Genomic DNA, 14,498 nt, shown 5'->3' with positions numbered 1-14,498 from the left:
TTTAAATCTCATCATTATCTGGTTTTAAATCGCCTTATAAAAAATGCAATTAAATTTTCCAATGAGTTTATTGCATTTATAATTTCCCATCTATACCGTAGAGCAGCTCTAGTTCTCCGTGTGAACAAGCCTTATAGGGGTCATCGGATACCCATTTTCCACAAGTTGGTATGATTCTTTAGGGTCTTCGTGTAAAGTTTATAACATACTTTGGTTAAAATTCCTCAATGGTTGTGTAAAACACCCTTTTTACCTCCTCAAAAACAGCTCTGTTCACAGCGACCCGTTTCGGTTCATGTCTCTTTAAATGATAATGAGCAACTGCTCACCCCACCCCTCTCTTCAGTGGGGTGTGTGGACACAAGACACACAAAGTGCTGCCATGGTGGACAGTATACAAATGGCTGAGGGGAAATGTGCTAATACGGGACAGTCCATCAGCGGTCGTGGGCAGAGCATGAGCAATATGACATCATATTGCTCATAAAATCCAAATGGCTTGATTATTGAGGGTGTTTAGGCTTTTTGAGGAATAAAAAAAAAAAAAAGGAGTGAATGGATTTTTTTTTTTCATTGTATGGTGGTTGTATCCACTAGGGCTGTCAACTTTAGTCGTTTAGTCGACTAATCGGTCGATGCCGTCTTGGTCGACTGACATTCTCATTGGTCGACCAGTTTTTTTTTTTTTTTTTCACCAATAAAGAAATTTTCATTGATTTTTTCATTGATATTTATTCCTTTATAAGCAGTTATATATTACTGTATTCTAAATATAATTAGCCTATGTTTTATCCCCAACTTTAAATGCTTTAATTTAGGCTATTTTGTAACAGCGCCACAGTTTAGCGCATCACGTAGAACACTCGGGAACCGCACCTGTGGCTGGCTGCACTGCTGCTTCGCACTCAGTAAGGAATATAGGTAGTTTTGCTGTATTCATTCAGTTAGAACCAGTGCTTAATAAAGTGGGAGGTCCCGGAGCGCAAAGGAAGGGTGGATCCGGCGATTTAAAAAGGGGGTTGGAGGTAACGGAACAAGTAAGGAATAATTGACGACAGGCCGTTGAATTATTAGAAAAATAATGCACACCCGAGGTGGTAATGCGATCACGACGTGAAGCGGAGTTATTAAATTGTTTAAATTATTATTAAATTGAACAAGCGCAACATTCAGCATTCAATCAAATATTTTTAAAGATGTAGGCTATTATTAATAATGTTATTTCAACATAATATCTCGTTATTTCGACATAATATGTGTGCGTGCAACAAGCAAGATGTGCATAAATCCGGTGACGAGTGCATTGATTTTTATTAATAAACTAGTGTTTTCTGACAGTGTCGGCTGCAAATATGAAGTTGACGATCGCCATCTCCGTAGTGAACGAGCCTACAGAGAGAAATGCACATAATGGATCATAATCAGAGAGTAGCCTATTTCTTTTTTCTTTTTGAATTATTTCGTTTAAAGACATTTCAAGCTTTGTGTATTTGATGTATTTCTCATGTCTGTGTGAGGCATACACTTAGTTTCGTTAAGTTAGGATGAGATGCGCTCCAGTTAACGTGCAATGTGACCGCGCGGGCGCCCGATTATATTGTCTGTTATACCGTATTTGCTTCTTATTTATTACAAAACAAAACGAAAATAAACCTATAGGCCTTCCTTCTATACAGCCTATTATTAGGATTGTTTTTTAGGCTATTTGGGGTTTTTGTGTGTTTGTTTTAAAACGCCTAGATCGGCTGGACAAAAGTTAACCCATAGCTTTGAAAGTAAAGAAGAACATAAGTTACAGCCTGTATAAACGAGAGCTTTTGTTAGGTTTTTTCTAGTGGTGGGCCGTTATCGGCGTTAACGCGCTGCGTTAACGCGAGACTCTTATCGCGCGATAAAAAAAATATCGCCGTTAATCTATTCTCCAAATTGGGTTGGGAGCTGGCTCAAGCTACACAAGCTATGATGACGCAATCTACCCGCGGCCGCGAGGAGGAACACCCGGCTGCAACGCATCATATTCGTCGTCATCTTAAGTAAACACGGCTGAAAGTGAAAGCTGGTGTAAAAGATCCGTGCAACATCCATTATTTGGACTAGGTTCGGATTTAAGCCGTCCGGCGTAGACTGTGTGGTGTAACAGTTCGGTAAGTTAACACACGACTAATCCGTTCTACCACCTCAAATTCAAAACGAAACATATCACTGAATACCAGCGCGCGTATTATTCCCAATATATCTTAGTGAGTGGTGTAGCACATAATCTCTTTTTATTAAAAGCGCCCGATTTTAAGAATCGTTGTTGTGTTTCTTTTTAACTGAAAAGACATCAGTTAGACAATATTCTCATTTTAAATTTGGGGTTTCATAAGCTCCAAGCCATAATAAACATTAGACCTAAAAGTCTCTGCAGCTAGTGTACTTAAATTTTATTTATCTGCAAAATTATGTTGTATACTTACAGTTTTGCACAATATATGTTCTCAAAACTACATACACCCTTTCAAAAAAAAAAAAAAAAAAAAAACATTTAGCAGTTGTTTAGCAGGGTCTGTGTAACCTGTTCTGAAATGGTTTTATTATAATATCGTTATCGCAAGAGGCTGCAATGTATATCACAATATGGATTTTAGGCCATATCGCCCATCCCTAATTGATAGCCTATAGTAGTTGATAATAACATAGGCCTACCTAATGTTGCCTACGTACGGTAACAGTACAGTAGTAACCTTTTACAGTCTATGAGTAGAACAGCTTTCTCAAGCAGTTTGTGATGCATTTTGGAAACAGGAGATGAGCCCCTGGTCTAATGTGCCACCTGGCTTGAGAAACCCGTTCTCAAAGACTTACTTTTATAGTCATTATTTGGGTAGCACACATATTCTGAATGCCTTCGGCAGAATTCAAATGAGCCATTTTAATCTAGATTAATCTAGATTAATTTCAAAATTAATCTAGATTAATCTAGATTAAAAAAATTAATCTATGCCCACCTCTAGTTTTTTCATTATTTGGCAATTTTAGCAGTTATATTTTTTGTAGCGTGTGGTGTGGTCAGGTGCGCGATTGTGACTGTCACTATAGACCTAGGACAGAGATCCTCACTTTGCAGTTAAAAAAAACACTTAATTTTCAAAGAATTGTATTATTATTATAGTTTTATGTATTATTGATTTTTTTTTTCGTTGTTGTTTTATAAATGCTCTATGACAATTGTTTAATAAATGTTTTTTTTAATTAATGTTTAATAAATGTCAAAACATTGCGTCTTTTTTTTTTTTTTTTTTTTTTTAGTCGACTAATCGTTTCGCAGGACGTGACTTTGGTCGACTAAGCATTTCTTTGGTTGACTACAGCCCTAGTATCCACACACTGCAAAGACACATTTATATGCAAACACCATATAAAAGTGAACTTTGCATCCGTTGACCCCTTTAAGGTTTAGTGGTCGACTGATATTGATTATATAATACCTATTATAGTATTTTTTCACAGAAAAGAAATTGTTGAAAATATGAAGTAAACTGTAATCAACAGTGGACTTAGTAATCTGGTATGTCTGTGTAGGCTACATGAAATTATGTTATCCAAATAAAGACAAGGTAGCACATGAATACAACATAGCAACTGGATAAAGTCCCTTTCTGGCAAGTCATTTCACTCTGCGGCCATCTTTGAAACTCCACTCGGGCAGCCATTTCAGTCTGGCAAGTGCAGCTCCTATCTCTTTGAATTGGGAAACAACAAATTCTCTAAAACTGTTCAAGAAGCTTACGATTAAATTTCATATTTGAAATTACCAATGAAACCTGACAAAAACTGTCTCATAAACTTTAATTCTAAACACTCAATTCATGACAAAAAAACTTGTGCACATGCCAGTGTGCAGTCCTAAGTGCGCTGCGTCCCAGAACACTGACTGTTTCTATAGAAACCAGGGGCCTCATTTATAAAACTTTGAGTAAGATTTGCGTCAGAAGTGGCGTACAGATGAAACATAGGACGTGCGTACACACAGAAATATTCGGATTTATAAAACCGTGCGCATGCACATCCTACGCAGTTTTCCCTTAATAAATCACAGTCAATTCTAAATGTAGCGCAGCTTTTGCGGCTTCATGTCACGCCCATAGTTGCCCAGAAATAGTCTGTGAAACGCCCACAAGTTAATATTCATCGATTGCGAAATCATGGCAAACACAGAGAGGAAAACCAAGAAACGTAACTTAACCAAGAAACGTAACGCAAGTAGAAATTATCGTTGGCGAGGTGGAAAAGAGGAGTAAAATGTTGTTTGGAGGGCACAGTGTGGGCATTACTAATGCCAAAAAGGCACTTGAGTGGCAAAAGGTTGCAGACGCCATTAATGCTGCAGCCTCACAACCTCGGACCGTGGCCGAAATAAAGAAATGGTCGGACATCAAAGTCGATGCAAAAAGCTACAGATGTGTTATGAGGATGAATTGCATAACATGCCAATATTATTGCAGAACATATTTCACTTTTCTTTTTGCAAATATGTGTTAATTTGCATTTCTGTTGTAATCTTCGTTTGATTTTGTTTGTTTTACACTGCAGATCGATCAAACGGGTGTTCATGTAGGCTGTTAATTGTAAGACTTGCTTTGTGAAGTCTTCATGTTATTTATGAGAGGCAGTATTGCCATTTCTTTAACACAACGGTCTACAGTTTCACACACTTTCACGCATTTCTTCCATCTGCCGACGGTGTCGCCATTTCTCATTTCACCCGTTTTTGTGCGTACGCCTGGGTCAGAGTTTGCGTGAAGGTCCGCACATTTTCCCGTCAAGTTTGCTTTTTATAAATACCAATTATTGCGTAGAGAACGCCTTCTTTTGTGTGTACGCAACGTGAGGCCCCAGAACTGTAGTGATGCAATGACTTTACCAATTGCCGATTGGCTCTTTAACTTAGAAGGCAGGGCTTATTCAGCCATATTGCACGATGCACTTTCTCCCGTTCATAGTAATAAGAGTGCACCAACTTTCTATACATGAAGTGTTTTATATAGCACGCAGCATAGTTTGATAAAGGATTTAAAGTTTCTCCAAAATGCACAAACTGACCATTTTGGTTTTATGCCATCTACAAATGCACACTTCAGAAAATCTCTCAGCTGGCTTCACCAAAGTTTGCAAGGTTTGTGAAATTAAATGTTTATTAGAAAGATTTTTTTCCCCAAATCAGCTGTATTTGGGAAAATCAGCTGGAAAACACATCGGCTTTCACGTCAGCTGGAAAAACAACTGAAAAAGACTGCAACAATATTGTTCCTCTTTGTCTTTATAATTATAGTAGTGGTGGTGGGAGGGGTGACTTCCCTATTCTCATAGAATTAAAACAATTATTAAAACTTTAGCATTCATCCATAAACTACTTCCCCTTTAATCCAGTGGGCTTTGTTCTGCTGTCTAGAGAACAATAGGAACATAAATGTCTACTTTTTGCCAGATAATAGATTAACCCAAGCAATATTCACAGGAGCAACAAAACTGAAGCATCTTCGAGAGAGCCTCTCATCAGCATACATTATCATAAGAGACCCTTAGCAGTTAGAGACAAGGTGATGAGTTCAGTGTGCTGAGCTTCAAAATGAGATAAGCAGCTCACAGGGGCCTGTCCAGACGCTACGCTTCATCAGCGTCTAAGTGTTCTCCTAGTTTTAACATCGCCACTGACGGTGTCAGTGTTCTGAAAGTTTCCTCTAACTTCACCTCATTGATTACTTAGTCAACCAAATGATTTGCAAGACCCTGGAGGAGTTCCGACCTGAAAAAGCAATTATGCAGAGGAAATGTAAAATAGAGTTTGGGCCAATTAAAGATTTTCATTTCTTGGTCTGCTGGGAGCTCCAGGCTGCTGTTTTAAGAGTCAGACTGCCGTATCCATTACTGTGTGACATTAAGCAGGGTTTTACACAAGTCTACAGCCTGTAACACTGGTGTCCTGAGCATTTACAGCACTTATGGTGCAGATCTCCTCAAATAAGTTTTATTATTTATAATTATAATATTATATAATTATATATATTTTTTTAAATCAGTGAGTGATGGGTCAGTTTATTTCAGGTCTGTACTGCTACATCCAACATCACAATTACATGCATGTGAAATTCCACCCACATTCACTTCCACATTTCTTTTCTCTTCTAACAACACAATTAAGAAATGAAACTGTGACGGTTTGTTTTTTGGCATTTTACTCAGTATGAACAGTAGAAGTAGTCTAAGCCAGGAGTCTGCAACCTATGGCACACATGCCAACATTGGCATGCGGAGGGATAATAACTGGCACGTGACAATAGCTAAAGAGGTGTATTTAAATAAATTCCCTTAAACTTGCATACATTACAAACATACATTTTGAGGCAATTAATCCTCAGTCTCACAGCCTGCTTTATCATATTAGGAACTACAAATACTATTAAACTGTGAGATTATAACCTGCGCTAGTGTGCAGATCCGACAAACCATTCACGCAAACAGAGGTTTCTGTGATTATCCCTCAACATGCCATAGGTTACTGAGCAGGTAAATCTGTCTGTCACCCAGTTTGCTCTGCTCAATGTTCCGCTCCGTGTGTGAGCTCTCTGCTCAGTCCCTCATGGGCCAAGCAAAAGCTCCACTCATGTATCGCTCACGCTCACCGGAAAAGCAAAATCTGTTCAAATAACATGCAGAAATGAAATTTCTCTGTAATAGACTTGTTTCTGTTTGCAATAGCCCTATAATGCTGTATAGCCATGCTGGGAAACGCTGAGAAAATGACACTACGCACTGCTTACATGCTCTGATAATAATAGCTTTGAGTCAAAGAACAGGACTATGCTTTATTTTGATAATTGGTCAAAAATGAATGTTAAATATGATTCCGTTAAATATAATTTAATGGAGAATAATACATTTATTTTAATAGATAGGCCTATTCATTATTATTTTAATATATTTTCAAGGGATGTGCTGATCCGATACTCAGTTTCGGCTCCGATACTGCAATTCTTTGTCGGATCTGGTATCGGTCAAACAGAACCGATCCAAATACGATATTGTACGTATACTATTGTGTGTTATTGTTAAGCCTCACAAAAGGCACAAAAACATTATAAAAGCACCATCAACTTTTCGTGCAATATACTATAAGTGTTCTAAAGCCATGCCATGGTTTAAAGCTATAGTAGGTAATGTTGGAGAGCTAGCCAGATTTGAAAGTGGCACCTCTTCTAAGCTCCGCCCCCTCCTGTCAGTGCTCCGTCCAAAGCTACGCCCCCCCCCCCACAAACATGAACGCGCATCCACATTTGGAGTCAGCTGCAGGTCACAGGAAAGCCGAGTACTTCAGCACATTATCACAATTATAATGCAGAAACACTTGCGACTATGGCTGTGCAATATGTTCAAAATGTCATGTCCTAAAAGTCAGCTAAGCTGTATGTACCTACGACCTGTAACGCAACTGGCTTACACCGACAGAGAAGCTAATGTTAGCATTGGGCTAATACAAGCTACAACAGTAACTACGTTGTCTAACGTAACATATATCATGGAAATAACAAATCCCCCCGAAGCAAAACAAATAATTACCTGTCCAGCAGAAAGACCGCAACCTCGGCATCGCTTTTTAGGCCCTTCAGCTTCCTTAGTTGTCTCCACCGTTCAAATGCTGAACCAATGTTGACCCGAGTTTGTCCTCTGGCTTTATCAAGTGCCAGTTTCGTTGCAGCCTTTTCTGCCCCAGACTTTCTTTTTTTAGCCTTTTTGTCAGGGCGAGTAGTTACAAGCAAAGCTGGTATTGGTAGTTTTGGCTGCATTTTATCTGCCATTGTGCCGCAAACTCCTGCTTACTCGGTGTAGTGAGCTAAATGTTTCCGGAAACGGTGACATGTGATTAGTGCACGCAGGGCTGTGCACGCAGTGGTGCTCGGGCACGAGACATGAAGGCATCTGATTGGTTCTTTACATTCGCACCGAATGGCAGTGATTGGTCAGAGTTTTTACTGTCCTACAGCTGCTACAGAGGTCAGATTTTTTTCATTCCTTTTTCTGAACACATAATGTATTGACTACTATCAGAATGGAAGGACCATTTCACCCAGTATAAAAAAAATGTTTCTGAACAGGATTACCTACCCTAGCTTTAATGTGACAGAGATAAATATTGAAGTCGTTAAATTCAAGTTCACGTAAATCCTCCCTCCGCTGCAGCTGTCAGTCATTCTCCATTCAGCATTCAAACAGCGCGTCGCGTTCGGTTATGACATGATGAAACTCTGTCCAAGATGATTCAATGTTCATATTATTATACTTGATATGTAGATAAAGGTCTATGGCTTTGCATTAATTGCTGAGTTAATTGCTGTTCATGTAACTTTCTCCCGGGTGTCTTTTAGATCACAACACTGGAGTAGAGAGCACTATGAATTGTTCTTTACACGCACAGTAACTAAAATTTAAAACTGTTATTATTGCATTGATATAATATACTACGCATCAATATCTCTTCATTTTTGCTTTGAACTTAATGCGAAGCGCTGCGGCTCCATGTTGCTTCAAGCGCATCATTCTGTGCACGGGATGCGCATAAGCGTTTTGAGCCGCCCTGTATTGGAGCCTTTCATATAATCATAGTTTTGTGTAATGAAAGATAAATACCCTTCCTTCTTCGGTCCTATCTGCCTCACTAAAAGCTGCGCTATACATTTAAAATAAATATTTTAATTTTATAGTAGGCTATATATTGTATATAAATATATTTATAATGTGTTTCACTAAATGTTTAGATTTAGGCTAATACAATTATGGTGCACTCATGATTTTTCTAGAGTAACTTTTGCTGCAGAATTTTCCACTGACCTAGTTTTTAGTATTTTGTCAGATTATGATCATATAATTTTTTTCATTGGCTTGGCTTGAATTTTTAAAATTCTGATTCAGTAAAATTATAGAATTTAATTAAAAAGTCTAATAATAATACAAAAAACTAATTTAAAATAAGAAATTTAATTATTTCTTAAAAAGTCATTTTCGGTTTTCAGCCAAGTGCACGCAGAATTTTTGGTTTTGGCCCAGAATTTTCATTTCGGTGCATCCCTAGTTCTCACATTTCACTGGCCTTCAAATTACATCTCATCTGAATGCATCTTCTTAAAAAGCCATTTGTGCAAATGTTATACCTAAACCACCGTTTAACTGGTTCAAGTTTCATACATTTCTTTTTTTTTCCTCACAGCATTATTTATGCAATGGTAAATGTAAATGCATTCAAGCCAATTCTGAGCTGCATGGCACCTCATATGCACACAGAAAAAACAAACAAAAAAAAAAAAACATTACACAAATTGCTAATAAATGTAACACATAATTACAAAGAAAAAAACTGCAAGCAACACATTGAATTAAACGTGAAAAGAATGAAATAGTATTTTCATTCGATTGGTAAAAGTGTCTTATTCTAATTGAATGTATTGATTAAATGTATGCATTATATTTTGTCAAATTGTTACATCCGATAAAATAAGGAAAAAATGCCCTTTCATACATTTCAAAATTCCCTTTAAATCAGTTTAAAGGGGGGGGGGGGGGGGGGGGTACAGCCTTGTAGTGGAAAACTTCATTTCTGCCACAGCTGTGAACTAACCAAGGCATCAAATATGAAAAATATGAAAAGCAGACCATTACAGGCTAATGGTCCTAAGTAAATCACACATAGCAAAAAATTATTTAAATTGTCGTTACTGATAAAATCCCAGAAAATATTGGAGTATGATTTTTTTCTTTTCTTTTTTTTCAACATCGTATACTAATAACATCATCATCTTTTCAAAACCCCATGAAGATCACAATTCAAAAGACATCTAATAACTAGAAACTGCACACACAAGCCGAAGTAAAGATTTGCAGGACAAAGCATAAACTATCTTAGTAACCACAAGTAATCTTGATGTTTTCTTCCAAGCATTCACGTGCACTTGTAAATGATGCTGAATATCCATCAGAAACACCTGATGAAATAAACTAAAGTGGAATTCACCAATGCTCTTGCACGTCTCCTAATCAGAGCAAAAAGCCACTGCAAAAACTGCTGACAAACCCTGTTTAACCCTGCAACTAAAGGACATTCAAGGATTTGTCAAGGACTTTAATGATGATACATGCTCCCTAATTTCAATTATGTGCATTTCGTCAAATATGGATTTCAAAGTCAAACGTAGTAATGTTTAGATACAGTCTTGTTCAGTAAATTAAAGTAGTTTGTCAAATGTTTCAGGCAAGTAAACAACCACAAAAAAAAAAAAAAATCTAGGGCAGGTCTATACAATGTGGTAAGTAAGTGCTTCCCGTTGAGATAAATGGGTCAAACACCTGAACGACACTGTCAGCACACATAACAACTGATTAACACAGGAACGCTGGAACAAATCAGATATCATTTGAACATTAAAACAATTCCAAAGGATTTTAGGGGGGAAAAAATTATCCATGAACAAAACATACCTGTAGTAGAGGTGTTAAAAAATTTCCCAGGGTCCTCTGGCACTTTGTGAGCACTTCTCTCACTGCTGAGAGTGAAAGGGGCCCTGCTGGGGGCCACGGCCTCCACGCTGGCAGGCTGGTTCACCCTACTGTTGGGCTCCAGCGTCAGACTGGCCTGGGAGCCCCCTGTGGACGTCACTTTGGGTTTAGACTGGGCTACGCTACGAGATGTAACCGGCTTGGATTCGTCGTCACTGTCGAAACCGAACGGATCCTCTGAGCCATCACCTTCTGAGACCTTGGACCTCTTGGTCTGATCTGTCAACTCAGTCTTTAAACCAGGCCTCTTTGCTCCCACCTTGGCTTTGTAAGTCGTCTCACCCCATTTGGTGCTGAGCGTGGCCCTTTTATTGGACAACACCTCATCAAACTTGGAGGTCCCATCTCCTCCTCTTCGGCTGTATGTTTTTCCAAATCTAGACGTCATTGTGGCATCCGTCTCATATTCCCTGTAAACGATAATAAATTGTTTCATGAATAACTCACTGGCTGCTTTGCAATCAAATGCTGACTATTAACAATTTGCCTCAAGATTAATCTGTTCATAATGAATAAAATCAACATTAGCCACTTTCCGACCAAGTAGTTACAGGAACTGTCCACTTCTAAAGAGTTCTATGAACTACTCTCCCCCAAACTCGGTTTTGCTGTTTGCGTTCGCACTGGCCAAGTGGCCATAGGAACTGGTAGGAGGGGTAAGGGAGTGACGCAAGCACGGTGACTTTTATTTTGACGGAGCGACGGACCTTTATTTTGACGGCGCTCGGGCGCTGAGAACGCCAGAGCAAACAATGCTCGCATTCTCTGTGTTCATTAATTAGCGATCTGTCTAACAGTACTGTTTAACATGTTATTAGATAGAATTGTTATATAAAGTACACAGTATATGAAAAAAAGGTTATTAGCCTATGCCGTGTGGTTGATGTCCAGTGTTGCTAGCTGAGCAGAAATACATAATCATGTTTGACTTGGTCCCCTCAAAGTTGCGTTGGATTTTCTCTTCAGCATAAAGGTTTAGAGGCCCATCTGTGTTCCATGTTTGTATAGTTAGTTTCTGGAGTAAATATATAATCTTTGTGTTTACATAGCTGTTTTAAAAATGGCGGGTGCTGGTGTTTTGTGTGCGTTCGGTCAATCAGCGTACACTAACGTCACGAGTAGTTCCTATAGTGCTGGTTTAGACCCTACTCTGAAGTAGGAGCTAAATTAGTTCCTCCAAATGGAGTTCCTAGAACTAAAATCGTTCCTAGTCGGCGTGTTCGCACCGCAGGAACATCCGGGTACTTTAGCCAATAGTTCTAGGAACTGTGAAAAGGTTCCTCCGGTCAGAAAGCGGCTATTATTCTGCATTCTTCATGTCTGAACCTAAAAGATATTGGGGCTACTTATTATAAAAAAAGATGTAACTCATTCAAACAAGACAAACTACCTGCGCTTCTGTGCTGATAAAACATAGGAATTTCATGGATTTCTATACACGTCTCACAAATAACAAAGTAAAAAGGGTTAAAAAGTAACTGTGTCCAACATAAGAAAAAACAATCTGATGCAATAGGCCTAAAAACTGAGAAGTGTAAGCTTTGATATACACAACAGCTAATGAAAAGCAGTGCAAGTTCCAAGATCCTAACTTCTATAACAGCTAGGCCTGACGCAATTATTGAATTACTGTCTGATCGTGGTTATTAGATCTAATCATAATTATTTGAGAATATCGCAATAGTTGTGCACTGTAGTATAAATTTCTATCACATTTTGCCAAAAAAACAAAACTGTTCTCAAGTGCAAAGACAAAGACAGTATTTACTACTGTACTCCAAGTAAAAATATAACATTACACTAACATAAAACAGAATAAAATTGTTAATCGCAATATTTGTATGACAATTAATCATCAGCAGAAAAATTCATGATTGTGTCAGGGCTACTAACAGCACTAAAAAGAACCAAAACCATTGATTTTAGACAAGCCAGGGCTGTAAAACTGTAGGCCTATTCCTTGAACTAAATGCCATGGCACATTAATATAGCAATCATGAAGTACCATGGTATTACGATCTTCATAATTTGAGTCCGCCACTGGCTTGCAATCTAGCTAGTGCCAACTAAGCAACCCCAACAATAGTAAACAAAATTTATTATATAATACCTTTTGATATTTTTGCACAGTTTGTGACTTTACATACACAAAGGCATCACAAATAACTAAATAAATATGTTCAAAAGTCACTTTGTGCTCTACATAACAAAAACTAATCTGGTGCAATGTGCTCATAAAGTGAGAAGTGTAATCTTAAATTTCCTAACAACTAATAAAAGGCAGTGCAATATTGTGGCTATAATAGCACTAAAAAGAACCAAAAACTATCATGAATATTAGAGTTCAATTCCATCAATTAAGTTAGCCTACTAAGTAAATGGCATGGCACATCAATATGGCAATCATTCAGTACCATGATATTACCATCATAATAACTTATAGCCCGCCACTGGCCGCCAACTGGACAACCTCAAAAATATTAAACATCATTTATGCTAGAAATCCATTCCACATTATTGCAAGCGCAGCGAATTTCCCTCAATAATCAGTAATAAACTAAGCAAGCTAAAAGCTAGTGTTATCCACACGCTAATTCTATTTATTTTACCTGCTGTCTTCTGTTTATCTGTCATTTTAGCAACTTTCTTTTCTTTCGCTAAGCAAATAATACATTAACGCAACGTTTTCCCTTGGATTTAAACGAAAGAGGGTCTAAAAACTAGCACAGTTGATAAAAACAACATATCCATGCTAACGGCTAATTGGCTAGCAAGAGGATTAGCATGAAGAAGCTAGCAGGCTAATAAGGCAATGCTATGAAATACACTTCTTTTCCAGCATTAAAACTCATTTAATACTAGGTTGCAATGCATATTTAGAATGTACAGAAGAAGTGAGCCCACAGCAGGACCAAATGAGGTTAAATAACGTTACTCGCCAGGTTGGTGAAGAGAGTGAATCCGGGCCTTTGAGTTCCACTAATACTATAAACAAACACTAAATACTGACACGCACTGCCTCACGACCTCCACCGACACAGTTATACGTGTATATGAGATATGAGTTTCGATATAACTAAATATAAAAATTCACAGGCTTTCTATTTGAGTTTTCCTCATGTATTTCTCCCTCAATTGTTTCGGCTCTGAAACACCAACGGCCTCCATTCGCATTCCCTCTCCTTCACGTTTTCGCGTCACGACAATCGCGTCGCGGCAGAGGCGTATCAGTCTTGACCAATCACAGGCCGCACTATGCATCCGTCGGAGGATTTTCGAGGCGTGTGATTGGCTAGCTTTATAAAGAGTCTTGAACTTGAACGCGATGGGCGTCACGTACTTCTTCTCATTGAATTATGGGGATTGTAGGCACTTGTCGGGTTTATGTTAAGGAATTTAATAAAATAATATTGGTGTGATTGGCTAGTTTTATAAAGAGTCTTGAACTTGAACGCGATGGGCGTCACGTACTTCTTCTCATTGAATTATGGGGATTGTAGGCACTTGTCGGGTTTATGTTAAGGAATTTAATAAAATAATATTGGCATAAAATATATACACACCCAAGTAGGTTATATTCAACTATATAATATTTGGTTAGTACAAAAACGGCTAACCAGTTATTAAACTGAATGGAAGAATAAGTCGGTTTAGGATTGTCAACATTTTGAGGCAAAAGTGAATGCAGCAAGCATGTTTTAATTTGTCTATGTAGCATTTTGTTTCATTTGTTTGTTTTGGTAAGGAATATGTTAATTTGTGTCATCTGACACTAACAGGTCAAGTGACCCACATGTATCCTAGCAACAAAACATGTCAACAAGAAGTATAAATTATAGACCACAAACTACGGCTAAGTCTCGATCTCCCTCACTCTTCATCCATCTGTAAAGTAGCCTGGGTATTTTTAG

General features: G+C 38.1%; 1 protein-coding gene across 1 annotated transcript in view; it reads right to left on the bottom strand.

Moving 5' to 3' along the window:
* The window catches only part of waplb (WAPL cohesin release factor b), a 77,767-nt gene extending 63,975 nt beyond the window's left edge, over positions 1-13,792 (bottom strand). Inside the window, exons 1-2 of the mRNA XM_079851866.1 lie at positions 13,527-13,792; positions 10,510-10,997 (exon numbers count right to left, since the gene is read on the bottom strand). Of these exons, the coding sequence (XP_079707992.1) occupies positions 10,510-10,975 (466 nt within the window). The 5' untranslated portion in view covers positions 10,976-10,997; positions 13,527-13,792. The remainder of the gene's footprint in view (positions 1-10,509; positions 10,998-13,526) is intronic.
* Positions 13,793-14,498: the final 706 nt, after the last annotated feature.

Source organism: Squalius cephalus, assembly GCF_949319135.1.
Source record: "Squalius cephalus genome assembly, chromosome: 19".
NCBI lineage: Eukaryota > Metazoa > Chordata > Actinopteri > Cypriniformes > Leuciscidae > Squalius > Squalius cephalus.
The sequence above is the reverse complement of the archived record's forward strand: the minus strand, read 5'-3'. Positions and strand labels throughout refer to the sequence as shown.